At 43.2% G+C, this 19,283-nt stretch overlaps 1 protein-coding gene across 3 annotated transcripts in view; it reads right to left on the bottom strand.

Moving 5' to 3' along the window:
* The window catches only part of LOC124007312 (kelch-like protein 13), an 89,034-nt gene that overhangs the window by 39,146 nt on the left and 30,605 nt on the right, over positions 1–19,283 (bottom strand). The window contains exon 1 of one of the 3 annotated variants that reach the window (XM_046317794.1): positions 9,425–9,840. The exons of the other annotated variants lie outside the window; for them this stretch is intronic. Within the exon in view, the coding sequence (XP_046173750.1) occupies positions 9,425–9,522 (98 nt within the window). The 5' untranslated portion in view covers positions 9,523–9,840. Of the gene's footprint in view, positions 1–9,424; positions 9,841–19,283 lie in introns of those variants that run through there. 3 annotated transcript variants of the gene reach the window in all.

Here is a 19,283-nt window from a genome sequence, read left to right as displayed (position 1 = left end):
GATAGCGGTTGTTCAGGGTCAGCACCACCACAACTAGGTGTGGAGGAGTATTCATGGCTACAGGATCAGGAGCAACCACACTGACACACAGCGTACTGGTACATTTACCCTGTCAGGTGGTAAGTCGGAGAGGCAGCGAGGAGAGAGTGGGTTGTCCAAACCACAAAGGAGTGTTGGTGGCTGCCGGAACGAAACAAAGAGAACAACAGCTAGAGCAACCCAGTCATAAAATACATAACTCGGACTCCAACCAACAGCACGAAACAAACAAACACAGACATCATCGGAAGTTTCATTCATCAACAGCCGATTTGTAGTGAAAACACCAAACACACACACACACACTGACACGCTATGCTACAAACACGTCCGTATGTGACTAAAAATATGCACTGACTAGGCTACACAAATGTTTCACAGAAATAAATACACAACAGTCAGTTAGGCCTATATCAAATCTTCTGCTGTGTGTGTGGGTGGTGGATGGCAGTTTTCTTTTTTATTAACAAGATGCTTAAACATGCCAAGAATCATATGCTTTATGGAATGGAGACCGTGAACCATTTCTTAGTAATACATCAGGGAATAATTAATTAAATTGGTTAAATTGGATGGGGGTAGGCATGCGATGCATCTTAATTGCTTTTGTAAATTGGATGATGACTATAATGAAAACTTGCATCTTAAAGGCCCAATGCAGTATGTTTTTCTCAATAGCTAATCATTTCTGGGTAACAATTAAGTACCGTACTGTGATAGTTTATTTTTGATCATTTTAATTGAAAACTAAAGTAGCTTCTTAGCAAGAGCAATTTCTCAAGTGAGAATTCTGCTAGGACTGTCTGAGCATGGTCTGAGTGGCGAAACTGAAAACTAGCTGTTATTGGCAAAGTGGTTTGGAACTCTTTCTTATTGGCCTATAAACTAATTTGTCACCAGGCAGGTAAAACCTCTATCCCAAGCCTCCCGAGTGGTGTAGCGGTCTAAGGCACTGCATCGCAGTGCCAGAGGCGTCACTACAGATCTGGGTTTGATCACTGGCTGTGACGCAGCCGGCCGCGACCGGGAGACCCATGAGGCGGCGCACAATTGGCCCAGCGTCATCCGGGTTAGGCTGGCTGGGTTGTCCTTCGCTCACTATCCTACCAAAACAGGCTGAAATTTCAGGTGGTCTTTTCAAACAGCCGTTACACTAAAAGGGCATTATCATATTTTTAACAGTATTATTCAAACCTCATAGTGTGCTTAGAAAGACGGAAATCCGCACACTGGCAAAAAATAGGAAATATCCAAAACCTCAGTGTGGAAAGACTATATATAAAAACACAGGAAATCTAATTTTTGACTGCACTGGGCCTTTAATAGCAGCAGAATTTTTATCAAATGGCTGTTAGTGAACAGTGTCTATTTCCTCTCATTCACGCATCTGGTTGAGGGATTATTTTTTTTTAGAAGTGGGATATGATTGGATTAAAACTAAACCTACAGGAACAATGGCAGGGAACCAGGAAGTTGTCAAACTATCTAACTACTTAATGGGAATCTCCATCTACAATGAGGAAATAAAACAAATTGACAGACGCTCATTCATCAAACTGAATGTTTGGTAGGCCATTTCTGCACTTCCTGTTGGTGAGACAATCATTAGAATTAAGAGCCTCTTCACACTTACTACACTTTTCGTAAAAATACCGTCAGTTACACATATTACTCAAATGTAAACATGAGTACTTGCTACGTGTCGACACTCGGCCAACAGTCGCCCCCCTTGAAGCAGGGCAGTGTAAACAGAATAGTCTCGTTTAGCCAACACTCCTACAGTATAAATGCTAACAACAGAGCAATGTTTTTAAAACAACTTAAATGTTTAGACATTTTCCTAATATTTGAGACTTGTTTTATTGAGTTTATACCTGAAATTGCTTTAACAGGCTGTTACATTCTGAAAATGTTGCAGTAGCCGCCAGCTGCACTGAGCCACATTCATCTATGGAAGCCCATCTCCACAAACAAAAACTAAAAACATGTCAAATGCAGATCATACAAATAGGAGATGTTTTTTCATTTGTAACATTGTGTGGTGATTTCACAGGTGGCACCACAGGGCTCAGAGTGGTGGGTGGGTAATTATTTTCCGGGGGGCACCAGCATTTTCCTGGTCTGGTAGTAGGCTCACCAAATAAGGGCAACCAACTCTGTTCGGCCTCCCTACCCTAGTTGTACATGGTCTCTCCTATCGCTATGACAAATAGTAATAAATCACAAAAAAAAATGTTTTATATGGGCTATGTATTTTTTTTCTATATGGGCTATGATGGGACCAGATTCTTTTTCTAATCAGGTCATATGGTTTTAAAAAACTCCTGACCCTACTGAGGATGAAAACATTAAAACCCTTTTTGATTTAGATTTTATTTAACTAGGCAAGTCAGTTAAGAACAAATTCTTATTTACAATCACAGCCTAGGAACAGTGGGTTAACTGCCTTGTTCAGGGGCAGAACAACAGATATTTTGCCTTGTCAGCTAGGGGATTCGATCTAGCAACTATTCGGTCACTGTCCCAACGCTCTAACCACTAGGCTACTTGCCGCCCCTTTACACAAACAAAAGAGACCATTTCGATTGGACAGTGAAACCAACAGGGCTGAGCTTGCTGCATGCAGGGTTGCATTGTATATACTCATACAGTTATCAGAATGTTGTCGATGGAATACTTCCAGTCAATCATTTTGGATGAACCCCTAAGGTCGATCTCCGTGCCCCCGCTGAAATCTATTTAGCGTAATAAAAAATAAAGTCACCATAAAAATATGTCTGTTTGAATATAAACGTAAAATAATTGCCTATTTTAGGCTATAAATACATAGCTAAGGCTATTAAAACATGACCTTGAGTTTTCCCTGGCCAGACCCAGAACGCATAGGCTTCTCTAGACTACCTGCAGCTGTGGTTGTTATCAGTAGGCTACAGTTGACCAGACTGAAGCACAGACTAATTGTGCACGTTGACAAACATGAGGCACTTTATGTGTTTTATGGCGGGTATGAGCTTCCATATCAAACAGCTCGTTGCAGTGAATTCACTTATACCCACGTTTTCAGTCGCAACTGTTATAAGTGAATTCACTGCAACGAGCTGTTTTATACGGAAGCCCATGTTAGTCTGTGCTTCAGTCTGGTCAACTGTATCCTGGTGCTGCCTTTTTTATTTTTTTATTTGATCTAATCGAACAACTTCATTCCATTATTTGAATTCCATTTTGTTTTTGGGAGGGAGTGAGCTCAATGCGCACATCCCAGTTTCTCTAGAGAACTGTAGGTAGGGAGCTGTTTCCAAAAGGCCAATATTATACTCAGTTTAGCGCATAAAACGTGGTAATTAACTACAATGACCATAATCCTTTGCGCATCTTCTTGACCGGTCTTTGTTTCTTTTAAGCCTGCTACAGAAGAGAGAAGAATGCCGGATCGTCCGGTGATATAGAGAGCCGCTGTTGCTTCGCGGGCTATCTCAAGCTGAAAATACATGATCTAAAATACATGATCAGTAGTCATAAAAATATGCCTTATTTACTTTGAAGAACTACAAAATAGGGATTTGGTCAGAGAGCATAGGCTGCAGCTCTATAAAGATGAGATGACTTGGAATTAAATCATAAAATAATCAAATAAAACAAACGTAACATACACAACAACTGAAATACTGCATTACAGTTAAGTGAATAAATGATGAATGAATGAATTGTTTTATTGTGTGTTACAGCATTCAACCCACATAATGCATAGTCCCTTTAGTCTTTTAAGATAATCGAAACCAAAAACCGTGATTCTTTTTGAACCTAACCAAAACGACCTCAAAAAGCACTGATCGCTCAGCACTAGTCTCTATGCACACTCACGCACTACAACACACACACATTCATTTGCACACACACGCATAACATGCACACACATTTATATTGACTCTTTTATACTGACTCTACACACACACACACGTACATTCATTCACGATATACGCTGCTGCTACTCTGTATCATATATCCGGATGCCTAGTCACCTTACCCCTCCCTATACATATCTTCCTCTATCACTCCATTATCCCTGCACATTCTAAATATGCTACTGGAACTGACCCTGTGCACATGGCTTAATAACTTCCTTGTTATTATTTCTATTTGGTGTTATTTTCACTATGTTGTTCACTGCATCGTTGGGTTTAGAGCTCGCAAGAAAGGCATGTCACTGTACGTGTGCACGTGGCATTAAAACGTGAAACTTACCACATGTAATGATTTGCATGATATTGATCAAAGTGAAGCCTGGTTTGTTGCAATGTTCAGAGGTAGACCTACTGTACTTTGTATTTGCATGAGCGGGTCAATCGTTCATTTTTGATAGGATAACGTTACTTGATGAAGACTTGCTTTTAGCAACTCTGCGCTTTTGTCTTGAAGCTAAAATGTAATGAGTGTAGCCTACAGATGAGAAAATAAACCCTTCAATTGTCTGCACATGCTTGTGAATTATTGCTTTATTCAAGAGTGTAATATGATTTGGTTGCATTATTCAATAGCTTAGTGTAATATGTTTCAGAAGAAACTGTCATTGTTGAATAGTTTGTGCTTGCTGGCTAGTGGCTACTGTGATATTTAGTCATTTAGAGCTGATGACCAAGAATGTCGCGTTGCCAGCGACAACGACATGTAAGGCAAGGATGTAATGTGAATTTAAAACTAGAAATCTCTTTCGCCACTCCGCTCCTCAGACTCTCCTTCATATCTCTTATTGTGAATAGGGCCTTAGAATATCAAAATAGAGACAATCCCTTTACAGAACTGCAACAAAGAAACACACAACGCCACTACCACCACAAACACCAACAAAAGATAGCTAATTGTCTCCCCCCAGGGAGCTGGTTATCAGTATAATTAAATGGCTCGATACTGTGCAGCACACCACACCAACCAAAGCTGCAAGTTGAGTTTAAAAATGCTGTAGTTTGAGCATGGTTCCCCCAAAACCCAAAACACCAAAACAGGTTCAAATCAAATCAAGCTTTCATTATCCAGCAGACATGGAACGCAACGCAATGTGCTTTACAGGAAAAAAACAATGATACCATTTGCTACCTGGGCTGCACCTCATGATGGAAAAAGCCAACAATTAAACCCTGCCTGTGTCATCCTGTGCCATATGACTTCCAGTCCAACAGTACCACAAAGGATGGAAAAATACCCTGGGAAACCCAAATAACCTCCGTTCTCCTCTACTGTATCAACGTTACAGAGGCAGACAGTGCACCACTTTATAAAACCAGGACTTTGTTTCAGACAGGTGAGAGAAACAAGCAGCACAGTACTCAAAATAGAGAATTAACATAACATATTTTTTCAATCATTCATAATGATGAACGACAGCGTGTTCCAGGTACTGGTGAGAGAAGCAGCTGTGATGTGATTTCATGTCGTGCCAGACCTTCTGCTCCCTACGAATGAGATTCACTGAAGAACTTAGCACATCCCAGTCTTTGATTACCCAACATCCCTTTTAACTTTGTTGGACCCGACGGTCGCCTCTTAATTAAGCTTTGAGGGAGCGGCCAGATCGAAACAGAAAGGTGTCTTTTTACTTTTTTTTTAATCCAACTACCTTTAAAACCAGGACGTTGCTGACTAGAACTAGACGGCTGTTAGTATCCATATGCAAAGAAAGCACCAAGCACTCGAATGAAGGGAAAAACAACATTGATTTATTTATAGTGCATTAGGTGCATTACAAAACCAGCTTTGAAGTCACTCCAAATTTTTAACTTAAACAAAAGTAGCTATGGTGTAATATAAACAGCAGACACTCTTACTAATAGGAGCGCAAACAGATGCCACTCCATTGTTAAGACGTCATGGCAGCTACAAACACTGTTGGATTGATCCTGCAACCCTCTGGTATCATCACCTGCTATATCATTTCACTACATGCAATTTGAGTGAAGGTTGGTGAGTATCTATTGAGAAAGATTATGCAAAGACCATTGATATTCCTGATATGAAGGAGAACAGACTTCCTGAGGTTTGTCAGTCGCGCAATACGAGTCATCACATCATGCACCAAAATGTGCTTCCTGTGAAACACCAAGTCCTCCAGCATTCATCCAGCAGTATTATCAGCAGATTTTTGGCTTTCATAATTTAAAAAGTCAGGAAGAAAGATATGCTAATGAAGACACAGAGCTGCCATCCTATCTGAGCGGTGTGGAACATAAATAAACCTTGGGGGTGAGTACAGTTTATGAGCAGGAGCCACACAGAACACACAGCGGCTTATATTCTCAACTGACTGCCTCAGTAGCAGACGGCGCTGCATGCCTTTTTTTACATCTTTTTTTACATTTTCTCGTAAAAGGCCAATTCTATTAAAGAGACTTACCAACGCCAACCCTCTCCAATCTCCCCCACCTGCACAGGCCTATATCCATTCACATCGATAAGACATTCGAACTTGAGCCAGCCTTCTATTTATATTTCTGTAGAAAAGGTTAATTGCAGCCGTTTTGTGAACACAAAGGTATGATTCATCAGAAAACACTGTCAGGAGAGAGAGACCAAGGACTCTGAAATTTAGAGAAACCTTTCAAGCATTATTACTTTTGTGTTGAAGATCCTGAGTATTGTGTAATCACATTTAGATTGGGTTTTTGAGGATGTGTGCTGTTCTCATTGTATAACCGTACTGAATTGACAGGGAGGGGGCACAGATGTTTGTCAAAATCAATGTGGGCCAGAAAAAGGGCAGCTATTTGATATACATACTTTCTATCTAGTTTTAGATTAGTATATTTAGCATTTTTTTTTAATAACTATTTTCCCTCGGATGCTATTATACTGGGATTTTTTTCCTAACCAGGAAATCAGGGTGTTGTGCTTGTCCATACACCATGGGGAACAAATCCACTTCTGTTTAATTTCTTGTCAATAACCTTATAATTAGGCCTAGTAATGAAACGTTAGGCCCATGATGTCATTTCCTGAACAGCTTATACTAATTTGTCTTATGGCCTTGTCTTTCAGTGGTTAACACGGGGGCCGAACAATCCTATGGACATTGGCTGAAGAATACAGATGGGGAAGAATGATTATATAGTGCAAGTGTAAACAACTGAATATCATTGCTGGTTTTACCAGTGTCCTTGAGGCGAGGATGAAACAAACTGTTAAGGACTTGGAATTGCCTTGAATTCCCATTGAACTTCCAGTTATTTCATGGCTTCCGGGCAGTGCACCTTTGCCATTCCTCCCAAGCATGAAATCTGCACCACAGGCAGAGGCTATATTTAGGCCTGAGTGAGATCACTGCAGACGAACACACAGACCAGGCTCCATAATAATCTCCAGCTAACACACAATCACACATTAATACCCACCAACTCCTCCTAAAATACCACCCTGTCCCTGAATCTCTGGTTTTATGTTAGCATACAGACATCCACACATGCTGCTCTCTCCACGTTGAAAACGGCCATATCTAGAGAAAGGGGAGAAGCTACGCACACAGATGGAGGCCATTCCGCTCCGTTACAGTAGGCTACATGGAGGAACCACAGAGGAACCTATAATGAGAGGGCTAATGTCACATCATGCCATCTAAAAACACATCACACAACGTATAAAAGTCAAAATAGTAGCTGGGCAGGGCTGGGCAGGGCATGGCTCAGTATTAAATGTTACAGTTCCACTCGTTATTTTTTCCATTTTTACAGGGGAAAGGCTATTTAGCTGTCGTAATGGAAGAGACAAAGAGCTATACACAATGGTAAAATATGTTGGTTTATAGCCCTAGCCTGTACTTTAATGATGATTGAGAACCTAAATATATCATGTGAGAATTGGTGGCTTCAGCTTAAATTAAGCTTATAAGCAACACCCTATCAGGACTGGGGTCAAGTCCATCTCAATTCAAATCAATTTAGGAAATAAACGGTTTTATATACAATTACGGAGACAGTTATGGTAGACGTTTTTGGAAGAAAATGTTGTAATTGACTAATTGAAAATTATTTTTCCCATGCTGTCATTTTTGGTTTAGTCTCGAGTCAGTGCACGTGAGTGCATTTATGTTCTGGAATGATTAGCCTGAACATATCTCAGGCAGAGAATTGATGTAACAGTAAAACTGTGCACATTTAGACTTAATACATTGTTATTTTACAGATTTACCTGCCATGCCATTTACCTCAAACACTGAACACTGAAGAATGTTGGGTAGTGTGGGAATTTCTCAGTATTCTATATGTTAATATAATGTGTGGATAGGAGAATTCATACATTCCATGCGTCTGTTTACTTAAGGGAGTTTACTCAAACAGGGCATGGACAACTGGAATTTCAACAAAAGGTACAGTATATACATCCACTCAGAAGGCATCTCTCTGGTTAACTCATGATGTGTTTGCTAGTCATGTAGGCTACATACTGCATTCAGAATTGAGACATTTTATGGTAATAATCAGCAATGAATGATACAGAATGCACCTTTCAATATCTAATATAAAGTATGGTAAAGAATATGGAGACCGTCTCAATTCCTCTTGCTATAAAGAACTACAAACAGAGCCTGAAATTCCATTCAAAATATTCTGATAAAATGAAGCCAAAAACCACACACATTCATCAACAACCATGAGCCTTTCAATCTAGCCTGAAGCACGACGCAATGTACCAATGTGAGTTTTCACTTGACACTAGCCAGAATTGGCAGCATTGATATGGTCTTTGCTCCTGAGGATGCCAGTCCTCCAAACCAAATTAAGCCAGGTTACTGTTCACTAGTGAGGAGATAACCTGATCCCCACCATTTACATTCAGCTAGCCTAGCAGGGTGACTGACAGAGGACATGATAGGGGGGCATCTCTCACACAGAAGGGGGAGATGGAAGGAGGAGAGCCTGGAAGCACCTTCCCTATTCTGCCCTCCCCCCTCCAGAGAAGCAGCAGCAGTAGCAGCAGACGACAATAACTCCTAAACCAGGGTGCGCCAGACGCCCTGACAAAGGCATGCAGCCTCCTCCCAAGCTTGCTGTGGCGGCCAGCAGTCTTTGCCGGCGGATAAACACAGCCCCGAGGAGGGCGGAGGGTGGCGGACGTGTTCCTGGCCCCTGAAAAATCTAAATGGGCCACGGCCATGGATAATGAGCCACACTGCTCTAGAGGACAGTGTTCCGCTAGTTGGCCAGGCACAAAGGAGGGTATTAAATCGACCGCTCTCGACACGCAACAATGCTCCCATCATATTCCGCCCAATTAGGCTGCAATGAGAGAGGGGGACAGAACAACTGAAAAAGAAAGCAGAAAATACACCACCACCATAGCATGATGTGCATAACAAATGGTTATTTATTAAGATGTGATTGCCATTTCTGTCTTTACTCACATGTAGGCAGGAGAGAGCGGCGAGGACCTGGATGTCTTAAGAACTGGCACTGGGAATTTCCAGCTGACAGGAGAACCGCTTTTCCATTTCAACGGCATTTTGTTGTCACCAGCACGGAGCTACAGCGCTAACAACGGCAAAGAGCCTTTCCACGAACAGGCTTCCAGCGAGGGCTTCCATCCCACTCTGCCCACTCGGATCAGAGGGAGGGAGAGCAGCAGCGACAGGGGTTGAGTGGTACAGGCAGCAGCAGTGCAGGCTACACACAGGTTTATGACACTAGTGGCAGAAGTGAGAAGAAGCCAATGGATCCTGCCTACTGGGCCAACTCACAGTCATCTCCTGTTAGAGGGGGAAAAGCTCTCCGGTCTTGTCGCCCTTTGAGGCTGTGCCAACTCTAGCCCAGCAGCTCAACAACAGTGCCACCTTGTTAAAGGAGCGGCGACTGCAGTGCTGGGCTTGTTATAGGGAGAGGTGGAGGGAGGAGTAGATAAAGGGAGGGGGGAAACGCTAGCATCTGCCCACCCTTAGAGAGCAGTGCCTAAAATACTACTAGTTTACACTGGGATATAAAAAGGAAAGAAAAAAATTACATTTGGATTTCTTTGAGAAATATCAAAGTAAATTTGGAGTCACGTGATGAAATGTGTTGTCGTCCCACTACGACTGGTCGGGAAAGCATGCAGTTTATAAGGCTACAGACTAAATAAACAGTGAACTTCACAGGGTGGTGAAAGTGCAAGGTGATGAACTTGATGCTCCTTTCCAATAAATATTGAGGTTCTCATTCTGGTGACATGATCATCGATGCTTGGCTGCCGTTAAATAAAAAATAATCTCTCTATTTTGTCCATAATAATGTCATCATGAACGCTATAGGTGGTCTCTAGCTAACAGATAGCGCTGGTGCTAACAGTCTCCAGCTAACAGATAGCGCTGGTGGCTAACAGATAGCGCTGGTGGCTAACAGTCTCTAGCTAACAGATAGCGCTGGTGGCTAACAGTCTCTAGCTAACAGATAGCACTGGTGGCTAACAGTCTCTAGCTAACAGATAGCGCTGGTGGCTAAAAGTCTCTAGCTAACAGATAGCGCTGGTGGCTAGAGCGCACGTGCCACTACCAGAGTGGGTACACTCGCTACACAACGCAAGCATTTCACAAGTCAATTTGATGGAAACATCTCTTGTTTTTAAGCAGATTTTTGAATGTTTGCATGAAAATCTGTCGCCAATTGGATGGAAACCTAGCTTGTGCGACTTCACACACACCTGCATAGGTGTAATTCCAAGTAGGACAAAGAGTATATCATAAAGATATCATTACAGTTCTATGGACTACATGGCCCCCTACATCTTTGGAGGGAATGTATATTCCCCACTCCGATGAGCATAATATGCAAGCATGGCAGATTGTACACTGGTATACACAATGAACATGCCATCTCTCATTCCATTGGACTCATCCAGTTAGATTGCCCCCTCAAAATTTGTCCCCTGCATGGCTGTCATCCACCGAGCACTCTAGCAGGAACACAGTGTGCAGTCAGCCTTGGCCTTGCCTGAGGCAGCCAGCTGATCAAGATGAAACACTGAAACTCTTCTCCTCCTAAGACCAACATCCACCCAAGCACCGAGAGCAAAATAAAAGCCAAGAATAGAGCGTTGTGCAGCTCATTTCCACGATTACAGTTCCTCTTGTCTGAATAGATCTGAAGGCCCTGTCAAGAAATCTATAGCAATATCATGTCCTGTGCGCTACTTCCTTTTGGCAAGCCCACTCTTTAGTCCTTTGTTTCAACACACTTCTCAAATCTCTTCTACTCACAACATCATGAAAAATGACCCCTTGTGGAGCTGTGTCTCAAGATGGGACCCCTATAGTCAATCCTCTCCTGCTCTCTCACTCTGGAGCATTAGGGAATGTCTTCCAACCTGCCCGTAAACACTCCCTCTAGGTTGACTCACTATCTCGTCCCACAATGAGGGAGAATATCACAAGTAGAACCACTGCAGGTATTTTCACAGGAGCCATGATGTCTTGGGCCACTTCTTCACTGTGGAGTTCATTCAACAGAGGACACAGCCAGGTCTGTCAGGCAGGGTGGTCATGTGCTCGGTCTCCTTTTACAGACAAAGGAAACCAAGGGATTAAAAAGCCTTTTGTCAGATGAGTGGGGATGGTGCTGAGCCAGATGTCAGCACATTAATAAAAATATTTAAAAAATGATGAATGGTGTCTGTCTGAGTGAACAAAGAATGGTTGAAGATGTTCATTCAACAAACACCAAGACTGCCTCCGGATCAGAAAACAGAGCTCCACGTGCAGGTTACAGTAAACTGCACTACAGCCTGTTTCTGGAGCACTTAAGCTGCAACTCTTTATTTAGACACATACCTAAATCAAATTGTAGAGGAGAGGGAAAACATCTCAACATGAATTTGTCATGACACGAGATAGTCCTAAATGCAGAGTTGCACATTTAAAAAGACTGCGCTAATTATTTCACAATCATTGCAATGTTTCTTCACGGAACCTATACCTTTTTCAAAAACAGAATATCATCCGAACATCTATTGAAGAAACTGCATCATTGTTACCACCACAAAGCAACTGTTTGACTTCTGCCCTGCCAGCCACAACTGAACAGCACTATAAAGCACAAGACAGGCTGGGAACAAAGAGGGGAGGAGGCAGCTGTGATAACCTGATCCTCCATAACCAAATACTTCCAGTTTTTACAGTAAAGCCTGACAATGGCTGCATTTATCAGAGCCACGGTGAGCATCGATCTGTGGGCTTCTTTCAGAGGCCATTAGGGCCGCGGGCGAGAGTGATAAAGAGTGCACGAAAGCAAAACTCCTGAGCTCTGCAGACACACCAACCCTGGAAGACAGGCCAAAAGTCAGGAACACACCCTCACTGTGCTGGAACACAGCTGTACTCTCTCTGAGTCTCGCTACAACACACACCCCATCACTGTTCTGGCAGGAACACACTGTACTAAAAGAACACATACACTGTATTAAAGGAAGTGTTGACCATCCACACACTTGCTTGTCCATAAGATTGTTGTGCATTGCTTTTTGTGCACCATGCCTATGTCTGACATTTGTACTGGCCAGTAGGTGTGTGTACACGCCTGTATGAGCATAAGAGGAACAAACAAGACAGCCCTCAAGATTCTGACTCTAGAACAGACAAACGTATACCATCTACTGGATGCAGAAGGAACTGTGCCTGTCTAAATACCAGACACACCCTCAAGCAGCTGACCGCACATGCTGTCACCACAGTGTGGTTCCTCATCCCATCTTTTACATTTTAGTCATTTAGCAGACACTCTTACCCAGAGTGACTTACAGTAGTGAGTGCTGTGAGAGAAATTACAAGGTTATGTTATAATACTGTTATTGCATCAAATGGTTGTTTTATGGAATAGAATAGTGGGTTCTTAGAACATTTTCATCTGTGTATGTTCTACTGAGGATGGGCCTCTGGGAGATTTAACACTGACAGGAGATTTACCATGTCTTTGGGTGATAAGCCTAACAAGACCGCATTCCAGAGCATGAGTTAATGTTTCTGTACTGGGGTACCAGGGGAAAATGGCTCCAGAATGGAGTTGGGGTACCAGGGGGAAATGGCTCCAGTATGGAGTTGGGGTACCAGGGAGAGATGGCTCCAGTATGGAGTTGGGGTACCAGGGAGAGATGGCTCCAGTATGGAGCTGGGGTACCAGGGGGAATTGGCACCAGTATGGAGTTGGGGGGCCAGACCCTGGTCTCTACACAACACAAACAGTTTTACAGCAGATACTGTCTGCCTGTGAATTATAAGTATATTTCATACAAATCTTAGCCTTGTGACCCATTCCACACATCTGTTGTTTGTCATGTAGACTGGAGGGGGTGTATCTTGGCTATAAAAGACCTTTGAACCTTTGTCTCGGGGCTCTCAACGAATCATCTGAGAGTGATTTGTCGACCAGCCATCATTATCGTAGAGCACTCAATTGATTCACTTTATGTGTGTGTGCTGTATTGACCTGCTCCCTTATTATTAAGTGAATAAAGATTTAGTTTAAGTATGACTCTGACTTGTTAAGTTAGTCTCTCGTAATTTGATTGTAAAGAAATTAACCACCATAGTTCATACATTTTTTGTACTGGTCCCCCGCGGGAATCAAACCCACAACCATGGTTATTACAAGCGCCATGCTCTACCAACAGCCAAATGGGTTAATCACATCTATCAGTCTATCCAGCTGTCACAGGAATGGAAAAACATTGATGACACCAAAGTGAAGAGCCCAGAGGGCACAGGTGATCAAATCAATCAAAATGTCAGTTATAAGTGATTTAGAATCGCTCTCCCTCAACAACAACACTCTACTGTCTACATTTGGATAGATTCAACTAAGAAGAACCATGTAAAAAACAAAAGCATAGGCCCTAAAAGACATTGATCAGAAAATAATCTGCATTTGGCATTATCAAAGCATTTCTGGGTTGAGAAATAATTCTGCTGAAAGTGCTAGTTGAGAGAAACTCACCCAGCGTAGAAAATCTCAAAGACTGTGGTAGCGAAAGCAGAAAAGGGGCGTTAGCCTGGCATCAGAGGGATACGTGATGAAAGCAGAGGCCCAGCAGGTGCTGAAGACGGAGGAGCTCTGCTGAGGGGTGCAGCAGCAGCAGGCAGCTTAGAACCAAGCTAAAGGAGCCTACCTCTACCCAAGAAACACACGATGAATGCCTTCTCACATTCTCTGTTTTGGAACATCTACTTTTTAGTTATGATCCACTTTTAGTCAAATAACACAAACTCTGGCTAGGCCCAAATAAAACAAACCAAGGAGTAGTGAAATAGTACTGGTACTAGTATTAGGTTTCACTGATTGTTTTACCTTTCACCTTAATGGTCAATGAGATTTATCTTTCTTAAACATCTTTTAAGTGGGATGCAGGGGTGCTATTGGTTAACTGTTAGTCGTTGAAAATACATTTGACCAGTCATGCTTTTCAGTCTATAGGTTAATTTTCATAATTAAATTGGTGCCAGAATTCAACAACTTGAAAAGTGTTGGAGTCGACTGGAATTAGTATTTATCTGAAAACAGTCATGTACAGTGAGTGAGTTTATTGAGTTAGAAAGTAGCTTTCTTATGTCAGCTAATGGCCGTCTCTAGCCACGAGCAAGACAGAGCGGAGACTCGTTGCTTGGCTAGTCACAGACACAGGCTGCAGGGAGCAATAGGAGAGAGAAGCAGCACGAAGCAGCTAACAAGAACAGCTACAGTATTAAGCTAGCAACCAAAAACGTTTCACAGCATTTCTCTCCTGTTCTACTGGTTTTCATACCTATTTTCTTTCGTTGTCCAGAAGACAAAGGCACAATCCTAGTCATATTAACAACCCATCCTAGTTATTGCATATTAACATTCCACCTCTTTTTACGTTTCAAACGGATATCTTCATCTCTGTCACATAAAACGGTTTGAGTCAGGTGCTTCTTTGAGAACAGCGTTTTCCCACATATTCCATTTTCGCAAATGTTTGAAAATGATATAGCACATTGAAGTATTACATTGACTGCTTCATTACAATAGTTCCATGTTCAATAATATGAGACGATAGGCTTGCTATTGTCGCACGGTTTTTAAGCTCTTACTTAAAAAGGTCCGTTCCTTGTACCCATGCATAGCTAATTCAACATCGGGCACAGCATTACTTCAGACACTAGCGAATGGAGGACCAGATCACCTCCAACTTTTGAAAATAAAGTTTTGCAAATAAATACTCCCTTCTAGCTAGCTGACCACCAATTTTCATTACAATTTCAATAAGTAAAGTAAATGTTATGAGAGTTTTCCAAAAAATTATATAAACATGTTGTGGGACACGCGGTATATTGTAAAATTCGACTGCGCGACAGACCACACTATTTAATGTCCAACTTTTCACCCCTGAAATATAGCGAACAGATTTGCTAATGTTGCTAGCTTAGAGTACTATGATGGACACCTTCTTCACTTATGAGAAGCACTTGGAGGAAAGTGGGTGGAGGGAAAACCCCAGACAAATCTAAAAATACAACGAGTCTTGGTTTTGTAGCAACCAGAGCAGGCACAAAGTGCTGGCTCCCCTGTACCAGCAGGTTCCAGCGACCAAGGAGCACATTACAGTGCTGGCCTGCTTCAACGCAACTTGGGAGGACGTCCCCCCCATTTATCTACCCCAAGTGTTTCCCCGGCGGCCACTACACACTGAAGTATAACCCCTTGTATGGACAGTCAAACTGTAGCTACATTGACAGGGACCTGTTCAAGAAGTGGTTTCAACACTTCATTCAGCATGCAGTCTAGGCGCGTCCTCTCCAATGGGCACAAGAGCCACATGGACCCGGAGGTGCTCAAGGCGGCACTAAAGGAGGGGTTATACCTCCACCACACTGCACCCATGTCCTGCAGCCGCTGGACTTGGCATACTTTGGCCCTTTAAAGGCTAAGTTCTTCAAGGTATCTGGAGTCCTCACCCATTTTGACCACTTCCTACATGGTAAACACATCAGAATTTGCCAGAGTATTCCGCTACCCTATCAGGACTGCAAGGACATGCACTCTGTAGTGGAAGGGTTTAAGAAGTGTGGCCTCTTCCCTTTTGTCCCTTCAGCCATAGAAGGGACCCGTTTGATGTAGTCTTGGTCCCAACAGGGTCCTAGCACCGCCTCTCCTGGAACCAGTAGCACTGTGCCGTCCACCAGCACCTCCTCTCCAGCGACCACAGGGGGACCCTCGGCCCTTGCTCCAGTCCCAACCCCTGCTCCAGTCCCAGCCCCTGCTCCAGTCCCAGCTCCTGCTCCAGTCCCAGCCCCTGCTCCAGTCCCAGCCCCTGCTCCAGTCCCAGCCCCTGCTCCAGTTCCAGCTCCTGCTCCAGTCCCAGCTCCAGTCCCAGCTCCTGCTCCAGTCCCAGCCCCTGCTCCAGTCACAGACCCTGCTCCAGTCCCAGACCCTGCTCCAGTCCCAGCCCCTGCTCCAGTCCCAGCCCCTGCTCCAGTCCCAGCCCCTGCTCCAGTCCCAGCCCCTGCTCCAGTCCCAGCCCCTGCTCCAGTCCCAACCCTAGAAGAGCACGCCGTAATAGAGGTGGGGCTGATAGGGATGGACATGGGGTACATTCTTACCTTCCTGAAGTATCGTCCAGACCAATACAGAAGACTCCCTGTGGTCGCCACATGCCTCACTGAGGAGGAATACAAGCACCAGTGAAGAGGGGTGAGTAGGAGAGGGCAGAGGAGAAAGAGTGTTTTGGGCAGCCCTCAGAACACAGAGGGCACAGGAGAGGGCTGCCATGGATGAGAGCGTCAACGTCATTGCCTCTGCTGGAGCCCCCACTGGAACCACTCCTGACAGGTGCATCACCACCGCCAGTGCCTCCCAGTGTGCAACACCTTCAGGAGCCGCCGGAGTCCCCAGCTGAAGGCGGCGGCCACGTGCCTGCTCCCTCAGCCACACCATTGTCAGCCCCTCAACCCCAGCATTACAAACAACAGCTCATCCATGCCATCGTCGGCGGTTTGATCCACCACCAGCCCCCGTCAGTCACCACCGAAGCGGCCTCCTCTGGAACAACTACCTCCTCAATCTCCCCTGGTCAAACCACCACAGCAGCCTTGTCTGGTGCCCCTGGCCCCTGCAATTCAAATACAGCCACCTCCACAGGTAAATAAATATTAAATTATGAACAAAAAGTATACTGTTTGTTGTGTTGTATAAAACTGGTGTTGAAAAAATAAAAATGTCTCTTTACATATCTACGGTCCATAACACCAGCCCACAAGGCATGTCCACCTCCTCAAAAATGTCTGTAGCTTCCTCCAGAGGAGGTATTCACAAACTGGTACCCCCAGGGGTACGCGCATCGGTGTTGGGGGTACGCCAAATAAAAACGTGATTCACATTTATATTTTCCAACTGGGCTATGCATTTGCGTGAGGTTTGTTTCTCGCCTGAGCAGCCTCGTTTCACTGCCAAAAATAAAACATCACATTAACCGTTACTCTCTCATGGGAATTCCACTAACGGTCAGTATGTAGTTAAACGTAGCTGCTGCTCATTTCGTTTGCTCAAAAATGGATAAATAGTTTCAAAAAAGTAAGGCCCTCGTCCATAGACACATACCAGCTCTACTGGTAGTACTGCTACTACCAGCAGTACTACACCTGCATCTGTCGACAACAAGTTGTTCTGCTTCCACGAGCACATCCAATGTTAGCATCAGTAATTCTACATTTGTTGTTAGCCCAGCTAGCATGGACACTGACAGTTGTGAATCTGATGCAGCCGAAGAGCTACTGCCCCCTTACCCGGGAAAGCACCTACATGACAACTACATTGATTTGGGGTTCACTTATATTGGGAGTAGTGCCTTTCCTCAGCCACAGTGTGTTAAATGTGCAAAAGCACTATCTCACAACTCGATGAAACCTTGCACAGACATTTAAAAACATGGCAATTTGAAAAATAAGCCACGGGAGATTTTGAGCGATAATTAAGACGACTTTCGAGTAGTAAGACATGTATAAAAGCAACAGCTACCATTAATAAGAAGGGGCTAGAAGCGTCTTATATGGTGAGCTTCTCTGTCCTGCCGATGCATGGAAAATTCTGCCAGCTCTACATTATTTGTGTTATCGTTCAGTCACGACTCGTGAGACATAACATATTACAAATTTGAATGTCCCGTTGATAGGATATCCTTAATCATAGATCATCCATTTTATTTTCCATTGATTGCAAGTTGGCCAATAGTATGGATGGTAGTTGAATTTTACTCACTTGCCTACGAATACTCAGAAGGCAACGCGACCTCCGCCCCCTTTTCTTCCGTCTATTCTTCTTGCAAATGACATCGGACTCGTCTTGGGCAGGGGGCAGTATTTTCACCTCCGGATGAAAAGCGTGCCCAAATTAAACTGCAGGCTACTCAGACCCATAAGCTAGGATTTGCATATAATTAGTAGATTTGGATAGAAAACTCTAAAGTTTACAAAACTGTTAAAATAATGTCTGTGAGTATAACATAACTGATATGGCAGGCGAAAACCAGAGGAAAATCCAACCAGGATGTATTATTATTTTGAAAGGCTGTTTTTCCATTGAAAGCCTATCCACCATACAAATACTTAGGACCCAGTTCACAATCTCTATGGCTTCCTCAACATGCGACCAGTCTTTAGGCATTGTTTCAGGCTTTCACTCTGAATAATGAGGGAGATACACCATGTTCAATGAGAGGACAGTGGAAATTTCCAGACATGAACCAAGCACGTGATCGGGAGCGCGCATTTCTTGTTTACCTTTTCCATTGAAGAAGCTTTTGTCCGGTTGAAATATTATTGATTATTTATGACAAAAACAACCTGAGGAATGATTTTAAACATTGTTTGACATGTTTCTACTATCTTTTATTGTACTTTTTGACTTTTCGTCTTGGTGTTGAGATTGCCTTTGGATTTCTTATCTAAACACACCAACAAAACGGAGGTATTTGGACAAAGATAAACTTTATCAAACAAAACAAACATTTGTTGTCTAACATGGAGACCTGGGAGTGCCACCAGATGAAGATCGTCAATGGTAAGTGATTCATTTTAATACTATTTCTGACTTTTGTGACACTCTCCTTGGTTGGAAAATGGCTGTATGGGTTTGTGTCTAGGCACTGACCTAACATAATCGCAAAGTGTGCTTTCACCGTAAAGCCTTTTTGAAATCTGACACAGCGGTTTCATTAAGGAGAAGTTTACCTGTATTCGTATGTTTGACACTTGTATCTTTTATCAATGTTTATGATGAGTATTTCTG

Source organism: Oncorhynchus gorbuscha, linkage group LG02 (genome assembly GCF_021184085.1).
Source record: "Oncorhynchus gorbuscha isolate QuinsamMale2020 ecotype Even-year linkage group LG02, OgorEven_v1.0, whole genome shotgun sequence".
Lineage (NCBI taxonomy): Eukaryota > Metazoa > Chordata > Actinopteri > Salmoniformes > Salmonidae > Oncorhynchus > Oncorhynchus gorbuscha.
The sequence above is the reverse complement of the archived record's forward strand: the minus strand, read 5'-3'. Positions and strand labels throughout refer to the sequence as shown.